The 24,127-nt window shown below is 39.7% G+C and overlaps 1 protein-coding gene across 2 annotated transcripts; it reads right to left on the bottom strand.

Annotated features, from left to right (window-relative positions):
* Positions 1-356: 356 nt before the first annotated feature.
* On the bottom strand, positions 357-24,025 carry LOC131245137 (cyclic nucleotide-gated ion channel 1-like). 2 transcript variants are annotated; one of them, XM_058244388.1, is made up of 9 exons: positions 23,805-24,025; positions 12,949-12,991; positions 12,571-12,762; positions 11,911-12,478; positions 7,288-7,500; positions 5,998-6,287; positions 3,126-3,237; positions 2,402-2,638; positions 357-1,179 (listed from the first exon to the last, which is right to left on the bottom strand). In XM_058244388.1, the coding sequence occupies exons 3-9, from the start codon at positions 12,597-12,599 to the stop codon at positions 478-480; spliced, it is 2,151 nt and encodes a 716-aa protein (XP_058100371.1). In that variant the 5' UTR covers positions 12,600-12,762; positions 12,949-12,991; positions 23,805-24,025; the 3' UTR covers positions 357-477. The 2 variants fall into 2 exon arrangements, with proteins under 2 accessions (XP_058100371.1, XP_058100370.1); XM_058244387.1 differs by lacking the exon at positions 12,949-12,991.
* Positions 24,026-24,127: the final 102 nt, after the last annotated feature.

Raw genomic sequence — 24,127 nt, 5'->3', positions numbered from 1 at the left:
CACCCCCCCCCCCCCCCCAACCATGGTGATGCGTTTTACCCTTTTCACCGTGGTAGCTTTCTCAGAGGAATTTGTATGATCATCTACTCAGGGATGTGTATGGATCCTGTAGATTCCTATCTGCAGGGCACACAAGATGGACGTCCAAATCTCCATATACTCGGTGCTAATGTAAGTTGAGATATATCGTGTAGCCCTCGCTGGGGTTTTCCTCATCCTTACTCGCCTGACAAAGAGATTGGTAGCCTACACAGCCACCCTATGGGGTCATCTCTCTCTCTCTCTCTCTCTCTCTCTCTCTCTCTCTCTCTCTCTCTCTCTATCACAGTTAACACTCTAAGAAGCCTTGAAAAATATAATATGAAGATCACTTTTTGGCTTTACATTTTACACACAAACCATAACAACAATCTTACATACGACCGATACTTTGATAGGAAAGAAGCAACTAAAGTAATAATAGTACAAAAGGAACAACTAATGTTCAGTTTCAACCGTAAAATCTGGCTCCGCAGGCTTCGGGAGCAAAATCGGGGGCAATCTTTCTGGCACACGGGCCCTGCGCGTGCCATTGCGGCGCAGTGCCCGTAATGCATTAGCAGCGAACCGCGATGCATAAATGGTGGCCCCGAGGCTGGGTGAGCTGACACTGTTCTTCGCCAGTGCAGCCTGTAGTCTATCCTCTTCCTCATGTAAAGACTCCTCGAGTTTCTTCTTACAGTGCCGACGCCAACCTGCTTGTATGAAACAGGCAGCCCACGTCCTCCACTGCTGCGAATAGAACCTGAAGGTGTGCCGGAGTTGCTTGCTGTGAAGCCTCCGGAATTGGGATGCAACAGATTTCAAGTCGTCTGCCTTGAGAACAAAGGCTTCTACCTCAGATAGCGTCCGCACCGTCCTGGTCGAAGTTGGGAGGTTAGAAGAGGAATGAGGGTCAAGCGCCCATGTGAGGAGCTCTTCTCCACAGAAGTCTCCTGCCTTGAGAAAATCCGAATTGAAGAAGCCAGTTCTCCCACCGTTGGTGGTTACGCTCTCCACCCTTCCTCTCATTATGAAGAGCATGTCATCAACCGGATCGCCTTCACGGACGATGCAACTCTCTTCTGTGTAAAGGGTTGGCTTGAGTCGATCGCACATGGCATCCAATAGTTGCTCGTCCATCTTTTCAAACATAGGGACCTAAAGAAAAAAAAGATGTAAGTAAATCATGTCAACATGGTTGAAGAACCCAACAAGTCGCAACTTGAACTCGACCAAATAAATCTCAACTCCATCAAGACTCAAATTGTCTTGGCTGCACTAAGAATTCTCTTCTTCTTTTCTTTTTTTTTTTCTTTTTTTTTTTAACTCCAAAAAACTCAACAGGATTTGGTTAAAAACTCACGGGACACCAGCAACTTACCCAAAACTTTCTTGAAACAAACTGAAAACACAGTTAAGTCGACTAATGACTCAAGATGTGTTAGACTCAAGACTCAAGACTCAAGCAGTGTTTCAAATAGTGTTCGTAGCGTAGCCTTAGCACTACGTAGCAAACTAAATAGCGTAAATCCTCTGTAGCGTACACTACCATGTATTTTTTATTTTATTTTATTTTATTTATTTATTTATTGTATTTTCTTTGCATCTAATGTTGAGGTATTTGACACTTGTATTAGTGGGATTTTTATTTCTTTTCATAAGTATGACTTATAGTTTCAATTAGACATTATTAATTAAAGAGGTTTGCTTAGAAAGTTGTTGATGTGATAATTATCTGATTTGGTTTATATATGTGGATTGGCTTTTGATAAATGATAATCAATAACTTGTTTGAACATGCTTATACTTGAAAAAATGAATCATCTTTTAGGCATTTATATACATATTTTTTTCCTTTTTTTCTTAAAATTTATCATTTTTTTTTCTATTTTTAAATTAAAAAATAGAAGCACTATGTGGCTTACACTACACACTACGCTATTTATGCTACATGCTACAGATGGTTGAGCGTTGCGCAACATGCTACCGCTATTTAAAACACAGGACTCAAGTTTTGTTTCTTTCTTCTTCTTCTTTTCTTTTTTTTTTTTTGTTTTTTGTTTTTTTTTTTTTGTTTTTTTAAATTAAAAGAAAGAAAGAAAAAAAAAAAAAAACCTTAGATGCCAATGAGTCACAGATCCTCAATTTGGAGAAAAGATGATAGTTGGCTAGAAATGTATCAGCTGGATGGATGGGATGGAGGTAAATATAAGTGTCATATGTAAAACAAAATAGAGAACACTTGTAAACAAGATGCAAATGCAGGTGAACTACAAAAAGAAACTAATCAGGCTATTCACTTTTTTTCCTCTTTTCCCTTAAATGAAACCAATCAAGCCATCGAGGAATTATGAGAATATATAATCATAGAGGTACTCACCCTCATGAGCAGAGCCAGGCAGAGATGGCGCTTTATATCCCTCCTAAGGTCCTTGGGAAGATTAAGGATCAGATGCTCTTCATCGACCCCTCTCGTTTCTTGCCATTTATACTGTTCATGTCGACGGATACGTTCCCGCAAGTGATTGGGGAGCAAGCGGTGAGACATCCATTGGTCCGCATCTCGCTTTTTCACCCTCATTTCTTCCAATCTCACAGTAGTTGATTGCAAATATGTCTGTAATAGCAGCGTGTATCATATTTAGCTCATCAAACTATACATGTGCAACCCAACTTTTGCCAAAACATATCAGATTGTTCATGCAGTCAACCGCATAGTGAGACACCCTCAAAATCTTCCCATCGGATGATCATAGCATTGTCCAACCTCGCCCCCCTTTAAATGTGGACAATTGGTTGTAATCAGTCATTGTCACCAGGGATAGCTAGGATTATCTGATAGGTGAGATGTTAGGGCATTGTCCATCTATGACTGGGGCCACCAGATCAGCAAATAATGTTGCCTGAAAGTGGCCCAACCTGTATCATTCAGGCCTCACCAAAAAGATGCCATCTTAATGTAATATCTCTATGTGAAACCAATGCAAGTACACAGGCAAGAAAGAGCATGACAAAATGGCACGCATACAGATGCATTAATCTGCACTCGTGCATATGTACACATGAACTATGTAATGCATGGCATGGATCAATAAAGTACCAACCTGCATATTGCCAATGAGAAGTGAAAACAACACCAGGCCAAAGATAGAAATGAACACCGCGAAACAAATCTCTCCAACATAAGTACTTGTTTTCAGGTTCTGGCCAAGAGAGCTACAAAACAGTAGAGGTGCGAATTTCTCACCATTAGCTCCAAAAGCAATGTGCAATGGTAAATAAATGCCACCATCAACCTAAGCTGAAAATTTTTTGTCATAAAGAAAATAAAGGAGCTAACCATGGTGTAGATTTGTGATTAGTAAACGGTGGCAACTCATCCACCATAGACGCAGCATGCATGCAACACCAATCCAGACCATTAAAATCTTTGCTGTGAATTGAGTATAGCTTGATGTATGACTCAATGAACTAGCCATTCAATTAGTGACCATTAAGTGGATGCTTAAAAAGAAAATGGCCACATGTCCAAATTCAATAGGTGAAATCAGATGCTTAAGATCATCAATTGGGTGATATTTTCGTGTCATGTTCCATCCACAAGAAGAATAATGATTTGGACAATCTACACTGATGCATATTATTTCACATTGGACTATTTCAGAGAAAATTTGCTATGTAGTTTTTGAGAAAAATAATTGTACTACTGCCATATTGATTATTAAACGGAAAAGCCACGCATAAATTATTCTACCAAAAGATGATAGATTTTCTTTTCTTATCTTTTCTTTCTTTCTTTTTTTTAATCAACCCAAAAGACAACATTTCTTGCTAATATTTCACCTATTGGTTATTGCTGCCCAGCTTCTTTAAACAGATTAATGCTCTTTAGCATTCTCGTCAGCTCGATATGAGAAATTCACATGTAGAAGTAAAAGCAATTTACATAGCTCTATATTCCTTACCATTCCATAATGCAAGATCCGGGGTTCTAAGTTGGGCTTGTTATTAAGCAAATTGCTTTATATTTATATATATATATATACATATTCATGCTTCTTCAGTTAAAAACTAACAAATACCTAGGCCAGCCCAAAGCATTAGTACAGATCATAGGAAGTGGGTACCATGAGTTCAGCCCTGCTTTGTGGCCATACCCAAAGGCAGTGATATGGCTTCTAACCTTCCAAGAAACACAATAATTTTGGATATTATCTAGGGACACAATGATCCCTTCAAGTTAATCAAAATCCAACTAGCAGATAGGTGCCTGCTTGTCATGAGCGTACCACATCCAAACTGCCCAAAGAGTTGGCCCCATCATGAAGGATACATGGTGCAAAAATCAGCCCATCTATGACAGATTATAGGTCCTCTCAACAAACAACCTTCTCACATGCCAACTGATTAGGTGGATATGACATCCAACCCATGAAAATAGTGGCCCTGCCATGGTCACCTGATGGAAATCAGATCAGTCACTTAGGTGCATTAGACGCTTCTAGTGGAATTTTAAGCACGTTTTATTCACCAAAAGAAAAAAAAAAAAAAAGATGAAGAAGAAGAAGAAGAAGCAAACTTTCTATGATTTTAGGTGTACCACAAAAGGCACCATTAGTACTAGTAAGTAGTAACCAGTGTTCAAAGTATCAGTATCGCTACAAGTTTCGTTGGCCAAAGATACGGAAACAATATTGATATCGCTGATAATATTGCTGATAACCAGAAATGGGGGAAACATGGGGAAAACAGTGGAATTTTCAGCGAAACTTAAGGAGATGTTAAAATGTACATATTTGCATATTTAGAAATAAACAATTTACAAAAAGAATACATAAATAATAAGTTTCCATGTAATGGGGGTTTAAAAACATGTGTTGTTGTAAGAAATCAGTCCAACCATCCCATCCGGCCTATTTCACCATCCAACCTTCCATCCAAACATCATGCAAAATATGAACAACACATGATATTTCACCAAGAAATCATCAACAATTGGAAAGGAAATGGAAGATTGTGGTCTCGATATCGCGCACATGTTGCAATATCGATAATATTGAGATATTATCAATATTATCAATGACAACTTGAACACTACATACAACCAAGTGCCCATGAAAAAAAAAATGAAATAAATTTTTTTTTCTAATAAATAAAATTTTGATGATATCAATTCGTTAGCGATATTATTGAAATATCATCGATACACTTATGATAAAAAGCATTACCTAGAATTTACATAGTCGAAAATATTGGTGATACATTGGCAATATTGATGCATTGGCAATACAAGCGAAACCTAGAATTGACATAGTTGAAAATATTGACGATTAAATTAGCGATATTGATACATTGGCGATACTTAGCGATACATTGCTAATACCTGGAATTTCTAATACCACCAACGTTATCGGTATCGCTAACAGTGTTATCGATATCACTGAGCTGGAGATAAAGATAATATCAGAGATAATTCGAACACTGCTAGTAACTTCACAAGTGATAAGTTCATCAACATATTTGTGTTTTCCACATGCTTCCCATATAACATCGAGAACAAATGTCATACTTGGACCCAGCATGATCTCTTTGATCCTTGGAAGCTGGCCAATGTGTCCAATGAAATTCATAACTTGGCCTCTAGGATAAGCATCGTTTGCCCCAGTCAGTCATGAGGCAAATGATTTGGTCAATGAGCTAGCTGAAGAGGGAATGTCTCACCTTATCTTTGTATAAAGAACTTTATCCCACCACCCTGATGTATTTTTCTCCTTTTGTTGAATAACATCTTTTCTTAACTCTCAAAGATATTTAAAAATAATAATAAATAATAAATAATTGACAACAAAATAATCCAAAGAACACAGATTGCAAGTGGCATCGTCACATGTGCATAAACATGATAAATCAAGTATCCTGTCTAAAAATAGACAGGGCTTTGATGAAAATAAGCAGAAGATGTTTGTAGGTGCAAACCTCAAACTCTGTAGTCCCCACCAAAAGCAGTAAAAGATCTTCTTTGGAAAATCTCTCGTTACGACAACGTCAGACTGGAGCGCAGAAAAGTATATTCCAAAGTCAAAACGGGTTTTATTCTCCGAGTCTTTAGGGCATAAAGAAGAAAGAAGGGTGGGGTCACTTCTTGTACTTTTTCCTCCACAGTATAAAGAATCGATTGAGCATTTATCTTTATTATCATTACAAGCAACTCGCCAGCATGTATCTTGTCGTTCTATTGCAAGCAAGTACCAAAAAGCTCCAATTACCTGAAAGAGCATTCATGAATAGGATCACATGGTCTGCAGGAAGAGAGAGAGAAGCATTTTTACTTGGTAACTTCTACAAGCAATGAGCATCATTATGATGCCTGTTTTGCAAGGTCCCAAATGCCGTCGTAATCAAATATTCTTTTTATAAATCATCATCATAGCCTTGTCCCAGCTATTTTCAGGTCAGCTTTATGAATCCTATTTGGAATGTTTGAGTCCCTGCTCCAGTCTAAGTTCTCATATTTAGATGTCACTTGTGGAGATAGTATGAACCTTTACAACACCATCATCACACCAAAATAAATAAAATCCTGTTGCCCAAATTTCTTTTGTCCACTCTCTTTCAATTCTTGCCCCTTCCATTAGATTGCTGGTTGTTTGGAGTGTGATGAACTAGGAAAGCAAGCACTTTATGTTGACAAGTGTTGTGAAGCAATTGAAGCAAAATAAGCCAGAAAATGATTGTAAGAGAGCTCCAACACATAGGAAACTGAAGGGACAACTTTCATAGGTACATAATCTCCAAATCTGAAAACCAATCAAGCGAAATCCTATCTATAGAGACAGTATTGGAGGTCCTGATTCCTAGAGCACTATGATCTGCCTAGGGCAATGCAAAATGGACAATAACCCCAAACTACAAAATTAGAGTACCATGACAGAAATCTAAGTAAGAAAGAAAGAGTTAATGAAATAAGCGACGACATTAACATTGGAGGGAGGGAGGGAATGCTCTTCACTTGATCTTAAGTGTGATTATTTTATCGATGTCTGAAGTGTGCATTACATTGGATTCAAGCCCTAGCTCAATGTTAGACAGGGTGTGTTGAGTCTCGGGTTTGAACCCAGCACACCTTTCAGAAAAATAACATATGCATAACAATGAAGCTAGAATAACCCTATGATGAAATTGCATCCATTTCTGCAAAATGCTAAAAAGGAGAAACACTAAAATAAAAATGTTAGAAAAGACAGCTGCTTGGGCAATCATACTTACATGACTTGCGAGCATGTAAAGAAGGAGATTAAAAACAGCTCCAGCCCATGCCGTCTCCGTGATTATACCAGCTGATCTTGTGACCTCTCTATATAAAGGAATGATTCGGAGAAGCCTGGGTACATATTGGAGTATAACAACAAGCTGCAGCAGGTTTTTTGCATTCAGTGGTGCTGACCCTTTCAATTTGGGTATTACAATCAAAATAACAACCTGAAAAGGAAGAAAAATCATACAGCATGTTCAACTTTAGGGTTAAGATGAAGTTTGGAACAGCTCCTAGATCAAATATAAAATACCTTCTAATAAAAGAGAACGAAAATCAATGCTCTTATATTGCATATAGAGAATCTGTGATGATAGAACATTATGTTAGCAGTGAAAAAAATTTTTAACACCAATAATGGTTTGAGCGCCTCAAAATACATCAAATTGCCTCTTGTACTGCAACAGCTGCTCCAAACTTCACACCACTCAGAGGGTCAATCCAATGGTCTGATAGGACACCAAGGGCTGCAACAAATTGGAGCATAAGCTATGAGTTTGAAGCATCAAAAGAGCCCCCGAGCACCTGATCATCCTCTGTCGCACTAGGAATCTATCTAACAGTTCAAAAGTACATCAAGAACATCCTCACAGCATGTGCGCAAGTGGAAAAAGAAAAACGAAGACAAAACCAAGCTCTAGCCAATGTTGCAACCCCCTTTGATGACAATTGCATGCTGTCCACCATAGGGGCCCACTATCCGAGTATGAAACGGCGTTAGAATCTCACAAAACCGGTCTTCTTTGAAAGCTATTGCGTTAGCTTTCTAACAAGCCTAAGATCATGCAATTTGGACATCATTTGAGAAAGTTATGACTGTTTCTCCAAAGGCCTTGCAGGAAGCGTCGTCAGCAATAGCATCTCTGTGGCAACTTTACAAAAAAAACCTTCTGCAACAGCTTTACAGAAATAGCCTTTTACGATAGCTTTACGGAAAAGCCTTCCATGACAACTTGATGATAACAGCCTTGCAATGTTGCTCCCGACAACCTTCCTGCGACAGGCAGTTCTAACAATCTCCTAAAATGGGAGAACATCTAGGAAGAGATCATTGCCAGCTCCACTTGCCTCCCGAGCCCCGATAGACAATGACCAAAAGAAATTAGAATTCTGCTGACACCGAAACTCTACCACAATACATTCCTAAAGCCTATGACAAAGGCCTACGATAGCCTGCAACAGTGCCAACGTTGGTATTGTACTGTGGAAAGTCGATGATTGTTATGATCATGTACATTGATGACTACAAAAGCATGGTTTTTCTATGCATGCCATAATTAAATGTGTGGAAAACTCCAACTATCTGTGATTTTATGGGTTAAAGGGATAGTTTCCTCCAATTCTCTTAGGAGAAGTTGAGTTTGGAGACAATGGCCACTACCCAAGGAATAGTTATTTTTCATGGATTTTAGTACCCTAAATTCAATGATCTTAGTAGTGGGATCAGCTATTCATGAAAGGTAAATTGGACATCCTGTACATGTGAAGCAGCGATGAGTTGGGATGGAAGATCGGGTTAGCTGTGTCTTGGCCCCCTTCAATGGAGGAGTGTGAGTGTTCATAGATGCAAATTCTTGTGTCTTATGCCCAACTGAGCACTTACATTGGAAATCGTGTCAAGTCCCTGGTCTAGGAGACCCATGATGCAGGACAATTAACCACTTGCTCTAAAAGCTCGAACTGTTAAAGTATGGTGAATTAATCCCTTTATTACATAGCCCAAGCCCCACATCTCATGGGTTAAGACCTCGGCCGAACCTCCCTCGTGGGCCCCAAATCACATGGGCCGCCCACCCCGAGTGTCCCTGCATCCCATGGGCTACCCCACTCGAGCCCAGTGTGAAATGCGCATTAATCACCCCCGGTGAGGAGTCTCGAACACGAGACCTCCCCCGTGGGCCCCAAATCACAAGGGTCACCCACCCCAAGTGTGTCCCCGCAACCCACAGGCTACCCCACTCTAGCCCGGTGTGAAAATGCCCCTGCATTATTCACCCCCAATGAGGAGTCTCGAACACGAGACCTCCCGCTCTGATACCAATTTGATGCAGGACAATTAACCACTTGCTCTGAAAGCTCGAACTGTTAGAGTATAACGAATTAATCCCTTTATCTCATAACCCAGGCCCCACATCTCATGGGTTAGGACCTCGGCAGAACCCCCCTCGTGGGCCCCAAATCACATGGGCCGCCCACCCCGAGTGTGTCCCCGCATCCCATGGGCTACCCCACTCGAGTCTGGTGTGAAATGCACATTAATCACCCCCGATGAGGAGTCTCGAACTCGAGACCTCCCCCGTGGGCCCCAAATCACATGGGTCACCCACCCCAAGTGTGTTCCTGCATCCCACGAGCTAACTCACTCGAGCCTAGTGTGAAAATGAACTAACCCCTAATCATGCATTGTATTCTCCTATGAAAACTTGGCTCTGATACCAATTTGATGTAGGACAATTAACCACTTGCTCTAAAAGCTCGAACTGTTAGAGTATGGCGAATTAATCCTTTTATCTCATAGCCCAAGCCCCACATCTCATGGGTTAGGACCTCGGCCAAAACCCCTCATGGGCCCCAAATCACATGGGCCGCCCACCCCGAGTGTGTCCCCGCATCCCACGGGCTACCCCACTCGAGCCCGATGTGAAACACGCATTAATCACCTCCAGTAAGGAGTCTCGAACACGAGACCTCCCCCGCGGGCCCCAAATCACATGGGTCACCCACCCCAAGTGTGTCCCCCCATCCCACGAGCTACCCCACTTGAGCCCAGTGTGAAAATGCCCCTGCATTAACCCATCATGCCCATGTCAGATTAACTTGATCATTTACTAATTTTGGCTAATCCTTAGACCTGAGGTCATGTTGGGACTTTATGGCCCTAGTGTTGTGTGCTTTGACTCACCCTGCAAGGTTACATTAGTGACTTACATAGGGTGTAGCTGGGTGTATGCATTAAGATACGATATGAGAAGCCAATATATTATGCTCCAACTTGGGATGCACTAGTTACTTAGGAACTTATTTGTGCTTAGATCTTAGTGATTGAATTTCCATTAAGTGGTTTTCCAGTTGGGCCCATCACTACAAAGGTTTTGGATGTTTAATCGAAAGTTTTTAACCGTTAAAATTTATTTAACATAAAAGTGTTTTATCATGCTTGATGGACATTCAATGGTTGATATCTTATGGCCCACCTCTTAGGCCTACAAGAGGATTTTAGTTTAGAGTGGACGCCACTGGACAGCAAAGGGACTTGGTAAATTTGGGTGCATGGATAAGGGAGACATACAAACTTTCGATGGGTAGGGCAACACCAAAGTTTGTAGGGGTGAGGTGTAGCGTAATTGGTATTCCCTCTACTCTCCTTTTTCTATGATAGATTGGGGAGAGGCTTCCTATGTTGGATGATCTGCAGTGGCTTCCACAAACGATCAACATAACACAAATTTGAGGTAAGATCTTAACATTTGATTTGTTTCTTTTCTAGGGATTTGATTGTGTATCTAAATAGGGGTCCTGGGATTTCTAAAATTTGGAAATTTGGAAAGTTTTATTTCTCTACACCTTTGAAAATTCACCAACACCTAGAAGTCCACTTTTTGTGTTTTTCTTGTGTTTTAACTGCTTGTCTGGGTTACAAAAGTCTAAGATGTGAACCTACGACCAACACAGCGATCTTTCGAGGTATGTTCATATTCCAACATAAAGAACCAATGTCTAAAACTGGTCTTTTTTCTTTTGTAATTTTTTTCCTTGTAGTCCTAGTAAAAGTTCAAAGAAAGGAACCTGAATTTGTGTTGAACAACAAACAACTCTAGATGAACCTAAAACTTCAATGCAATTGAGGTTTTATATTTGCCGGAAAAAAAAAAGTGCAAAGGGGATTATACATTACTCATACAAGATTTACACAAGTTATGCTTGATGAGCTGACAGATAGTACAAAAGCAACTACTAAAAGAGAAACTACACTAAACAAATCATAACTACGTCAAAGAGACCAAACATAGATCTTGCACAATTTAACGAGGAGTTGTGCATTTAAGAAGGTAAAAAGTATATGTGCACAACAAAACTGTAAATATTTAAACTTCCAACATGCAATTGCTTCATTAACTCCTTGCTAATTGACAAGCTATCAAAAACAGTAGATTCTAGGAAGATCTCATTTTAGCTTAGATAAGTTGTAATCTGTACAAGAAATTTCCTTAAAATTTTATAGTTTTAAGATTTGTGTATGTAGGGATTTTGAGCTTCCAGAATATAAGTCTAGGAATGGATTTTGATGGTAAGGTAGCAGGTGTGCTTGGGAGAGAATTATAAAAAATATAAAATAAAATAAAATAAAATAAAAAGCCATCAAGCAAATTGCTTAAATGTCTCAAGCCCTGCTTATCTCACAAAGACATGACGCTTGCTTTATCTAGTATAGAAAATTGGATCTAAAACTAAACATGAAAGCACTATCTGTTTGAGCAAAATCTTATTGCATACTACCATAGAAGCTAATGATGTCATGAATAAGTGCACTTTGAGATAATAAAAGAATAAATTCACCACTGAAATAACTCTTGTACCTGAGGGATTGGAAGAACTGCGAGGACATCAATTAGGAAGTATGGTAATAGATATCTTCTGGCTATTGCTAAGCTATCTGCTACCAACACACCTCTTCCAAATACTCTAGAGGAAGGAGCAATAAAACCAGTGCGAAACTGAAAGAAAATATGAAGTACATAAAATACATCGGTGAAGGTACGCAGAACACTAGCTGCTATTACCAGCTTGTGATCCAAATCAAGGCATTTCCCCTCATTGATGAATGGGATGTAAAGGAACAATGGGTCCATGGACACAGCAATCACACATGACAAAACAAATATTTTATTCCATCTCTGAAGAAATGCTCCCTGAGGATCAAGAATCTTCCAAGAGCTCACATCCTTGATGGGTGAATCTCTTGGTGAGTGAACGCGAAATGATTTCCTGATGCTTTTAATCCCATCAGATCCCCATTCAAAGCCTCTTCGGACACTCTCTGATAGTGAGCTTATTGTTCTTCTAATCTTTCCTGACAGTAATCCAACTTCTGCAGAAAATTTCCTTTCATGAGTTGAAGATCTCTCTGAACTGCAATCCTGAAACCTGAACATAACAAGTAGAAATCACTCAGAACTGAAGCCATTGAAAATTTCGAAGTATTTAGTGATTGGTAAAACAAATTCAAAGAAACTGACCTCACAAATCTCTCCTCTGGGTAGTTCATAGCTTTGGCTTGTTGGCAATACGGTGTCCAATATGGTGAATAAACCTTTGGAATACAAAGGATGATGAAAGTATTACCACTAGAAAATGCTACCGCATCCCTAAGAACCTCATATTTTAAATTTCTTGTCTTGCTCCAGTTGGAAACTTATCAGAGAGGAAGTCTGGGAAAAGACAAACGGTAGAGTCAAATAGATAGTCTTTTGAAATCATTATGATAAAGTAAAACTAACAAGGTTTAGTTCAAAAAACATCATCGTGCATCACTACATTGAACAAACCAGTTATTTGGTGGCTAGTGATACTCCTATGCTTTCCTAAAATAGATTGAACCTTTTCTTCGCACGTACATACGGTGGGAGCAACACAACATGCTTGTTCTTGTAATAGAACCTGCTTTCCAATCTATGAGTTGGGTTTCAGAAATACAGAATTCCCTTTGTATACCATCTATCACTGTCAGACTGAAATACATGCTGTAGATCCATGGGTGCTTTGTGCTGTCTACTCCTCATAGGGTTACAGTAACTCGTTGGGGATTGAACATCACAGTCTTATTTAGAACTCATAGGGTTCAGAATCCAATCATTATGTCTGGTGCTAAAATCTGTGGCTGTGATCTCACCCGAATGTGTGCACGCACCTGCATATTTGGAAATTATACATGCCTGTGTGTATATACACACAGAAGTGGCTCATCCAGTGTTTCTGGGGGATCAGGATCACAACTTTCCATGCCCCCATGTCATTCCCACATACATGGCATATGGATGAGATCAGAATTGCTCATTCAATGGTCCCATTAGTGAGATGATTAAAAAGAAATCCCACTGTTTGGACATTCCAACCCTTCAACCACCGGCATAGTTTTTCTTTTTCTTTTTTGGAAAGATACCATTGGAATACAGATAGACATAGAAAGGCAAAGATACCAACCCCTTTTTCAACAAGAGAAAGTTCGTCTATTGGATGGTTGGAAATTAGGATAACAAAATCAGGGCAATATCTGGTTGGTAGACAATCTGACAGTGGAGCCTCAAGGATGGATGATTCCAATCATCATATGCATGCGGCTCATACACAGTCATTTGATATCTTCCCAAAATTGCATGCATTTGTGTTTGTGTATCTAGTTACGGGTGTTTTAAATAGCGAATAGCATGTAACATAGCCTTCATCTCTCTGAAGCATGAGGCTTAAGCTTATATAGAGTGTAGCATAAGTGATGCAGGACATGGAAATAAAACATGATATGCAAAAAAAAAAAAAAAAGGCTTAAGATCATACTAAATTAGAAACAATCACACAAAATTCCACATCCCACATAAAGTCAAGCACTCAATCAAGGGGAATCTATGCGGGTCCAGGCCTACACATGTTAAGACTGGATCAATAAAAATTATAGACCAAACAATGCTCAAAGGAGAGTAAATTCATCCACACATGCACAAAAATATTTCCCCAATCTAAGGGATTCGCAGATTTCAATTCGGGGAACCCTAGGGTTTAAAAAGGGCATGGAAATAGGGATTTAGGACAATCTAGGGTTAGGGAAATCAGGTGAGAGAGGAGTGAAAGAGAGGAAAGAGAGAACCTGGAACCGATTCTGCACGTGTGGACAGCTAACCCGCCTGACGCACGTGAGCTGGTGGTGGACCGCACATGTGTGGGGCCCACAAATAATAATAATAATAACAATAAGCCAACTTGGCCCTGGTCGGACAGGGGTGGGTCACCTTCCCTCCAAGTTTCAAGCCAAACAGATGATCGGTTTGATCACGGTGCTCCACCGAAGTTTCAGCCCTCCTACAGGGGCAGATTCCGAAATTCTGTTGTAGGGGGAGAATCGCTACGAAAGGATGATGGATTTGATGAATGGATGGTCGTAGGAGATGGTAGATATTGATGGTAGGATATGGGGGCGAATCGGGATGGGTGTGGCTTCGCACCACGGTAGTTAGCCCTTCGAAGAGAGAAGGGTTTTGCACCCAATTGGATTTCCACAACTCAGAGAATTAGAGAAGCAGAAAAACGCCGAATTTTATTCATAATATTCAATGAAAAAAAACCTACAAGGGGTGTCTATTTATAATAAAACCCTATGCCCTAAAACTCGCGCCATGTGCGCAACCTATTACTTAGAGATAAAGTAACCACAAATAACAACTAATCAAAGCAATCTAAACCATTCATGATGTTCTTAATAACAAAAATAACCAAAACTCAAAGTACTAGATCGTTTAGAATAGTGGGCCACGATCATAAGAACCCATGGTGGGATTCACATGACAATTGGGTCCTCCAAGGGACCAAAACGTAGTCCTCTAGCTAAGACGTCCTCCCTGGATGTCGTCATCGATCTAGATCGACGGTGGGGTCCTCTTCCTTACATACGTGCATAGGGGGGCGTGCGTGTGTGCATGATGACCCCATCAACTCTCCCCGGCTACGAAGATTTCGCCACTGGTGAAACCAAACTCCTGAACCGCTCCAAGATGTCAGGATCAAGTCTCGGAAGCTCCTCCTCAGTGAGCCACTTATTGTCTGAAGCTGGGTGTGACTTCCACTTGACCAGGAACTTTTAAAATCCGTCGTCCATCGTCGATACTATCTGATAGTCCAAGATATCATTTCTCGCCTCTCTGGGTGTGGGAAGGGTAGGCATAGGAGGTAGAAGGTGGGAAGATGGGTCGAGACGGGTAGGTATGGGAGATAGAGGCTGAGAAAATGGGTCGGGAACAAGATATCCCGTATCGATATCGGTTGGCGTAACGGTGACTTCCAAAACCGATACGGATACGGGGGCGTAACGGCGCAAAAAAAAATTTTTGCCAAAAAAATATGAAAAAATATGGATTAAATCCAGAATATTCTAAGCATTCCAAATATGCATTCATTTATAAATTGGAACATGTTTATGATGGTGTAACGGTCCACTCTTTGGTGAGAAGTTATATCGAACTGTCTGATGAATTTATGAACCAGATAACCTGAATTTGATTACAAAATTCATATATTTAATTTTCTATCTACTATCAGTGATAGATATATTAGAATGAATGTAATATGAAAATATCTTACATTTAGGTGTTTGCAATTATTTTTTAGGGCCAAAATTCATGCGTAAATAAAAATATATATATATATATATAATATAAAATGGCACCTCAAATATGTAAAATGCACATTAACATGTTCTACTGTGATTAACACATCATATGGCATTATTAAAACAGCAAAAGAATCATTAAAAAATGATTTTTCGAATTTTCAAAAAAAGGCCTTATATAAAATGGCACCCCAAATATGTAAAATGCACATTAACATGTTCTACTATGATTAACACATCATATGGCATCATTAAAACAGCAAAAGAATCATTAAAAAATGATTTTTCGAATTTTCAAAAAAAGGGCCAAAATAAATGCGTAAATAGAAAAAAATATATAAAATGTCACCCCAAATCTGTAAAATACATATTAACATGTTCTACTATGATTAACACATCATATGACATCATTAAAACAGCAAAAGAATCATTAAAAAATGATTTTCGAATTTTCAAAAAAAGGGTCAAAATAAATGCGTAAATAGAAAAAAATATATAAAATATATAAAATCTGTAAAATACATATTAACATGTTCTACTATGATTAACACATCATATGACATCATTAAAACAGCAAAAGAATCATTAAAAAATGATTTTCGAATTTTCAAAAAAAGGGTCAAAATAAATGCGTAAATAGAAAAAAATATTAAAAAAATATAAAATGGCACCCCAAATCTGTAAAATGCACATTAACATGTTCTACTATGATTAACACATCAAATGGCATGATTAAAACAGCAAAACAACCATTAAAAATTGATTTTTCGAATTTTAAAAAAAGGGGCGAAAATTCATGCGTAAATAGAAAAAAATATAAAAAATTATTAAATGGCACCCCAAATCTGTAAACTGCACATTAACATGTTCTACTATGATTAACACAACATATGACATGATTAAAACAGCAAAACATATTTAAAAAAGTATAAATACCTATTTTTAACGAATTTCTGAAAAATAGCCCACCGAGCTTTGATTCAAAAAAATCTGTAATATAATGTGTTTTTATCTCAAATACCTAGCCAAGGTTGGTCGAAATTAGTAGTAGAATGAGTGAGAAACAGTTTAGAAGCAAGAGATTTCAAAAAAACAGCAAAAACAAAGCTTAAAATGAAAAAAAAAAAGTTACCGTTACAGGCTCGTAACGGCCCGTTACGGCCGTTACACCCCGTAACGGGCCCGTATCGGGTGATACGGGTACAAAATCGGGTATCGGCCGATACGACCCCGAAACACGTAACGGTTCCCACCATTACCGTTACGTATCGGCCAATACCCGAAACACGTAACGGTTCCCACCGTTACCGTTACGTATAGGCCGTATTGGCCGATACGTAACCGTTTTGGCACACCTTGGTCGGGAAAGGTAGGTATGGGAAGTAGAAGCTGGAAAGATGGGTCGAGACAAGTAGGTATGGGAGGTAGAGGCTGAGAAAATGGGTCTGGAAGGGTAGGTATGGAACGTAGTAGTTGGGAAGATGGGTCAAGACGGGTAGATATGGGAGGTAGAGGCTGGAAAAATGGGTTGGGAATGGTAGGTATGGGATGTAAAGGCTGGGAAAATGGGTCGGGAAATGGTCATGGATCAAGGGAAAAGTCTGGGGAATCAGGGTGGTTAGGCGAAAGGCTGGACAATGCATCAGTGGCTCCATGAAGTGCAACTAAATCCTCCACATTGAACGTGGAACTAATTCCCATAAAGAGCAAAAGATTTACCACATACACATTGAGACCGTTTCATTTTATAATTTTGAATGGTCCAGCGCTACTCGCGTGTATTTTACGAATGACTCCCTGAAGATACTGCTCTGGCCTAATGCGAACCATCACAGAGTCTCTTTCATTGAGTTCCTTGAAATGATTATGTTGGTCTGCATAAAGTGTAATGTTCATTACTAGTCGGGATCTTCTGCCTGATTTCTTGATACAATGAATGAATGTGATGCGCAAAGGACTCTGCAGACTCTGATGGCCTATGGAATAGTGACGTAGGGACAAGATCGATAAGCTTCCTAGGAATAACATCACACCAAATTGTGGCTTTATATGACCCAAACTGAATAGGAACAACACAACAACGCTAATCATCGGTATTATCTGCTTGTGTAACGGCACGACACACAACTGCAAAAGTCGCAGACTCTCGCGCTCCCTCTTCCTCATCACTAGGGGCTTTTACTGGTTCATATTCTTCCTCCTCACCGTCACTTTCTGGGTGCACTACTTCTACTTGCCCATCAATAAAGAACACCTTAATGCCCTCTCTCATGCCACACTGGTGGGCAGAGTGACTAAACCCCTGACACCTAAAATACCTAGTTGTCTCGCTTCCGCGGGAGCTAGACCCGACAACCTCTTTACCCTTATCATCCTTGGGCTTGGACTAAAAACTGTTGTAAGGTTTATCTTGGTATCTAGTACTAAGCTTAGCCCCAGAAGAGTTGGCCTTAGTACTAGAATCGTGAAAATCAAACCGCCTTCCCACAAATGCTTTAAGGTATTGCTCGACCTCCAACACTACTTGATACATCTGTTCAAGAGTGTCTATGTCCTTGGCGAGCAACTCTCTCCTAATATCAAAACGGGGGCCTGTTTTAAATCGAGCAAGAGTGAGTATAGTATCCTCATCAAACACACAACAGGTCAAGTACTATTCGAACTTCTCAATGTATTCCGCCACACTCATAGAACCTAGTCGAAGAGACCGCCATTCCTCAATCAACCGTAAGCGATAAGAGAAAGGGAGGTACTTTTCCTTAAGAGTTTCTTTCATTTCTCCCCAATGGACTATTGAAGGCTCCCTCGTCCTCTCTTTCTTTCGTTCAACAGTAGCCCAAAACCTCTTTACTTGGCCCACAAGCTTCATCTTGGCAAATCGGACCCAACGAGCATCCGACATGTCATATCACTCAAAATAGTGGTCCATATCCGCCAACCAATCTAAAAAAACTTTAAGGTCCAAGTAGCCATCAAACGAATGGGCATCTACTCTAACTCCCTTGAGGAGTTGCGCATCTGGGTCATAGTGGTCTAGATGCCCCTCATAGGGTGGGTGCACGTGTGTGCGCTCATGACCAATTCCTTGGCCACCTTCATTCCTTGGTCTATCCTCCTGACCACCTGCTTCAGATTGGGCATCTTCCCCAATGGTAGGGTTTGCCCGAGCGGAAGTTTCTAATTGGGTAACGCACACATTAATCTGTTCAAGATGTTGGTCAATACATTGTTCCAAGCACTTACCCAAAGACTCAAATTGCGGGGTTAGATTGTCCATTGATTCTTGCAATTGCTCCGTGCTTAGCGTAGGGTGCAAACCAAAACCGCGACCAGTACGTGTGGGCATACAACTACTCCTCAACTCAAAGACCCTCTAACACAACTATATGCATCTAAATGAGACTAGATGATCCTACAAGACTCTATATGAGGAAAACTACACAACGCTACCAAATTTCCAGCAACCTATCTGTCCAAAGAGTCTGCCAACAGAAAATTCAGCCAAGAGATTTGGGGATTTTCTGACAGCAGAAAATTCAGCAGCCCCTAATGTGAATGATGGGTCCTAAACAGCCCTATATGATGAGAGTTAATGCAAATTAAACGCGAGAAGACTAAACCCTAAACATGCAATGCATTTCCCTATGATAAACCTAAGCTTTGATACCAAATTTGATGCAAGACATGGAAATTAAACATGATATGCAAAAAAAATCAGGCTTAAGATCATACTAAATTAGAAACAATCACACAAAATTCCACATCCCACATAAAGTCAAGCACTCAATCAAGGGGAATCTATGCGGGTCCAGGCCTACACATGCTAGGGCTGGATCAATAAAAATTATAGACCAAATAATACTTAAAGGAGAGTAAATTCATCCACACATGCACAAAAATATTTCTCTAATCCAAGGGATTCACGAATTTCAATTCGGGGAACCCTAGGGTTTAAAAAGAGCATGGAAATAGGGATTTAGGACAATCTAGGGTTAGGATTAGGAAAATCAGGTGAGAGAGGAGCGAAAGAGAGGAAAGAGAGAACCTGAAACCAATTCCGCGCATGTGGACAGCTAACCCGCCTGACACACGTGCGCTGGTGGTGGCCCGCACGTGTGTGGGGCCCACAAATCAAAAAAGGCCAGCTTGGTCCTGGTCGGCCAGGGGCATGCCACCTTCCCTCCAAGTTTTAGGCGAAACGGATGATCAGTTTGATCACGGTACTCCGCTGAAGTTTCAGCCCTCCTGCAAGGCCAAATTTCGAAATTCTGCTGTAGGGGGAGAATCGCTGCGAAAGGATGATGGATTTGATGATTGGTTGGTCATATGAGATGGTAGATATTGATGGTAGGAGATGGGGGCGAATCAAGATGAGTATGGCTTCGCACCATGGTAGTTAGCCCTTCGAAGAAGGGAGGGTTTCGCACCCAATTGGATTTCCACAACTCGGAGAATTAGAGATGCAGGAAAACGCAAAATTTTATTCATAATATTCAATGAAAAAAACCTACAAGGGGTGTCTATTTATAATAAAACCCTATACCCCAAAACTCGTGCCATGTGCGCAACCTATTACTTAAAGATGAAGTAACCACAAATAACAACTAATCAAAGCAATTTAAACCGTCCATGATGTTCCTAATAACAAAAATAACCAAAACTCAAAGTACTAGATCGTTTAGAATAATGGACCACGATCATGAGAACCCATGGTGGGATTCACATGACGATTGGGTCCACTCCAAGGGACCAAAACGCAGTCCTCTAGATAGGAGGTCCTCCCTGGATGTCGTCATCAATCCAGATCGACAGTGGAGTCATCCTCCTCCTTGCGTACGTGCATAGGGGGGCATGCGTGTGCGTGTGATGTCCCCATCAATAAGCTACACACTACTTTTAGATGTTTAATTAAGGTTGTTCTTGGTTGTGCAAATATATCATGAAATTTCACGATATTTTGCACCAAATTAGTCTGATTAATACTAAAATTTAATGACCAATGGTGCAATCAAACTCATCCTAAAATAATAGGAAAAATAGGCAAAGATTAAGTATAAAGGTAAAGAAAGGGCAACCTAGCTGATTTAATACCTTTTTTTTTGTTTTTTGAAAGATGATGCATTTTAATAGGACCAAAGGCCACTGATTTAATACTATTATTTATATTACTTTACTAAAATTATTGAAAAGATCAACTAACTTTGACTAAAAAATAAAAAGGATAACAAATCATTGGAAACATTAATTAATTTTAATGTTTTAGTGAAAAATAACTTGTAGAGAAAGCTACATAGCATGTACCATAGGCTATGTAGTATGTAGCGCGTGCAAAATTAGCATGTAGCATAAGCTATATGTGACTTGAGCTATTTTCATAAGTGGTGTGGTGTTAAGGCTATGCTACGCTATGTATCGTAAGCTACAAAAGACATGGCAAAGCTATTTAAAACACTGATATCAGGGTTTCAAATAGAAAAAAGCATATAGCATAGCGTTCGCCCCTCTGAAGCGTGAGGCGTAAGCTACATGCTAATTCTATAATTTTAATCAAGGTTGCGCTTGGTTGCACCAATTTCATGATATTTTGCACCAAATTAGGCTGATTAATAATGAAATTTAACAAAAATTTCATGATAATTTGGGGCAATAAAACGCAGCCTAAACTAATAGGAAAAGGCAATGATTAAGTATAAAGCTAAAGAAAGAGCAATGGAACTGATTTAATATAGTTGCTTATATTATTTTACTAAAAGCATTAAAAAAAAAATTAATAACGAATTTCTATTGAAAATAGAAAAACGTAACAAAATCATTGAAAACATTAATTTTCTCTTAATGTTGTAGTAAAAAATAACTTGTAATGTGAGCTACATTGTGTATAATGTAGTCTATGTAGCGTGAAGCCTATGCAAATTATCATGTAGGGTAGACAAATTATCATGTAGCATAGGCTACACACAACTTAAGTTATTTTTATGAGCTACATAGCATTAAGGGTAAGCTATGCTACGTAGCATAAGCTACACGCTACATAGTATAGCTATTTAAAACATTGATTGATATTTACTGCACACCATGCCTAACGCAGGGAAGGACGTGATGAGGTCGACCACCGTCCTCCTTAGGGATAACTACTCCGAATCCATGGAGCTTCGCTCAACTCCTCACAGAGATTCCTCGAATCCACAAGGGATTAAAATAGAAATAATTTCTAATAATTCGAAATAAATTGATTGATGATTAAAAAAACGAAATTACAATCCTTTAAATAATGAGCTCGAACCTAGGAAGGAGTTTTAGACTCAAACTCCCTAAAAACATGATTTAATATAAATAGTAAACTTATTATTTATAGACAATCATGATTCCTACTAGACTTCATGGTTTTTGGCAAAAAATAGTAAGTGTCCAATTTGGCCCAACCACGTTATTCTCCTAATTTTTCTACGCCCTTTTTCATGTTAAACACGACACCTACAACTCAAAGGATCAAAAGTTATGATTGAATTAAAACTTACAATTTATAATAAAAATGAAAATAAAATGGACTTTCAACTGTCGATCTAATGGAATCTCGCAAATCTGGCATGGGCAACCCGGCATAGCAGGGTTAGTTGGCTAAAGTAGCTTCTCCTACCCCAAAATCATATAAGATATGTCCAAAAACTCATTCTGGTTTGCGAGATACGACTGTTTTAAGGTTCTGACGGTCCTGATCACTTCAGCCTCCGTTCAGGCCTTTTCTGGTCCATTTTGGCCATGAAAGTGTCCACGACCTGCTCTACATCAATGCCACTGCAGCACTGATGGATATCTCTACTAATACTGAACTACTCTGAGTCTCTGACCATAGTGCTTATCACTCGCAATGGGTGGCCTGCAACCACTGTCCTTTGCTTCCAAGCTTTGGTAATCAGATTATGTCCCAGGAAAAGGTCTTTAGGCTTGAGGCTATGCGGATGGCCTGCCCAAATTTTAAGGAATTAATATGTGAGTCTTGGTCTATGAAAATGACTACGTGTTGTTCCTATCACAAACTAATTTGTTATTAGAGATTGTGATCTCTAATACATGATTACTGTTTAAAAAATTGACGAACTCATTTTTAGGCATCTACAAACAGAGGAGTATTTGAACGGAATTTGATCTTTTTGGTGTTTTTACGCGAAACCCTCAGAATCAAGAATTTTCAACTGCAGCAAATATACAGCTTGTGCTACAGAGTAACGGAATTATACTAACACATTGAGAAATGCTATGGCAATTTGCAGGAGAGATTAAAGAAGATGCTAATTGCAGCACATGCGCCAACACAGTCGATATTAGCAAGATCCCAGCCGATCGATAGGTGGGGACCAACCTTGAACATATCCTGGCACTTAAATCAGGTTGATCCACTCATCAGGTTCGCTGCGCTCATATGAGAAAACAGATGGGTAGAAACAAAATAAATCCACATGTTCCGAAGATCTGAGCCAATCAATAGGTAGGGAGCCAACCTTGAACATATGCTGGCACATGGATCAGGTCAATCCACTCATCAGGTGGCCACACTCGTGTGTGAAAAATTGAAGATTGGAAACACAATCAACAACAGCATATGTTCAACATAAGCGCGTGGCCCACACAGTAGGTGGGACCGGCGTGGATTATGGCACAGGGCATCGTCACATAGATTCTCACAGAATACATGGCCCAGATATTCCACATGAGCTGCGATTCCGCTATTCCGACCTCTCTTCGGACAAATCACATCAGAATTCCTCTAATACATGCCTCAATCATCCTTTACTAATCTTAACACATAACTCAACCGAGTCGACTCGATTTGGTCTCTGAAGACGAGTTGAAGATCTACTCAGCTTCTTTAACACAGTTGAGTCGAACTAACTCAGTACATCACTCCATCTAACATTTGAAATAGAATTGTCGAAAATCCATCCAATTTCTCGTGATATTCCAAAATCCCATCATATATCAGCGAGAATCAAAGAGAGAAAGACATCCTCTACGTTTCTCCGAATGAAAACCATCAAAAAACGAAGGAACAAAAAAGGAACGAGAAAAAGGCAGCGATGAGAATCAACTGTAACTTACGGAGACGAGATTTTCCGAAATCAGAATCCAATAGCGGGGAATCGCGGCTGTTCTTCCGTCAACGGCGGGGAGAAGATTTCGAAGAGGAGGGAAGCAACAGGAGTAGCTCGTGAAGACAGAAGATGAGAAAGAGAAATACAGACAGGAAGCTTCTTGGATATTTCTAGGGCGTCGACTTCGCTACTACGGATTTTATGGAAGAGAGAGAGAGAGAGAGAGAGAGAGAAAGAGAGAGGATGAGATGCAAAAGTCCGTGGGCGTAGACAGAGAGAGAGAGAGAGAGAGAGAGAAAGAGGATGAGATACAAAAGTCCGTGGGCGTAG

Source organism: Magnolia sinica, chromosome 5 (assembly GCF_029962835.1).
Source record: "Magnolia sinica isolate HGM2019 chromosome 5, MsV1, whole genome shotgun sequence".
NCBI lineage: Eukaryota > Viridiplantae > Streptophyta > Magnoliopsida > Magnoliales > Magnoliaceae > Magnolia > Magnolia sinica.
The sequence above is the reverse complement of the archived record's forward strand: the minus strand, read 5'-3'. Positions and strand labels throughout refer to the sequence as shown.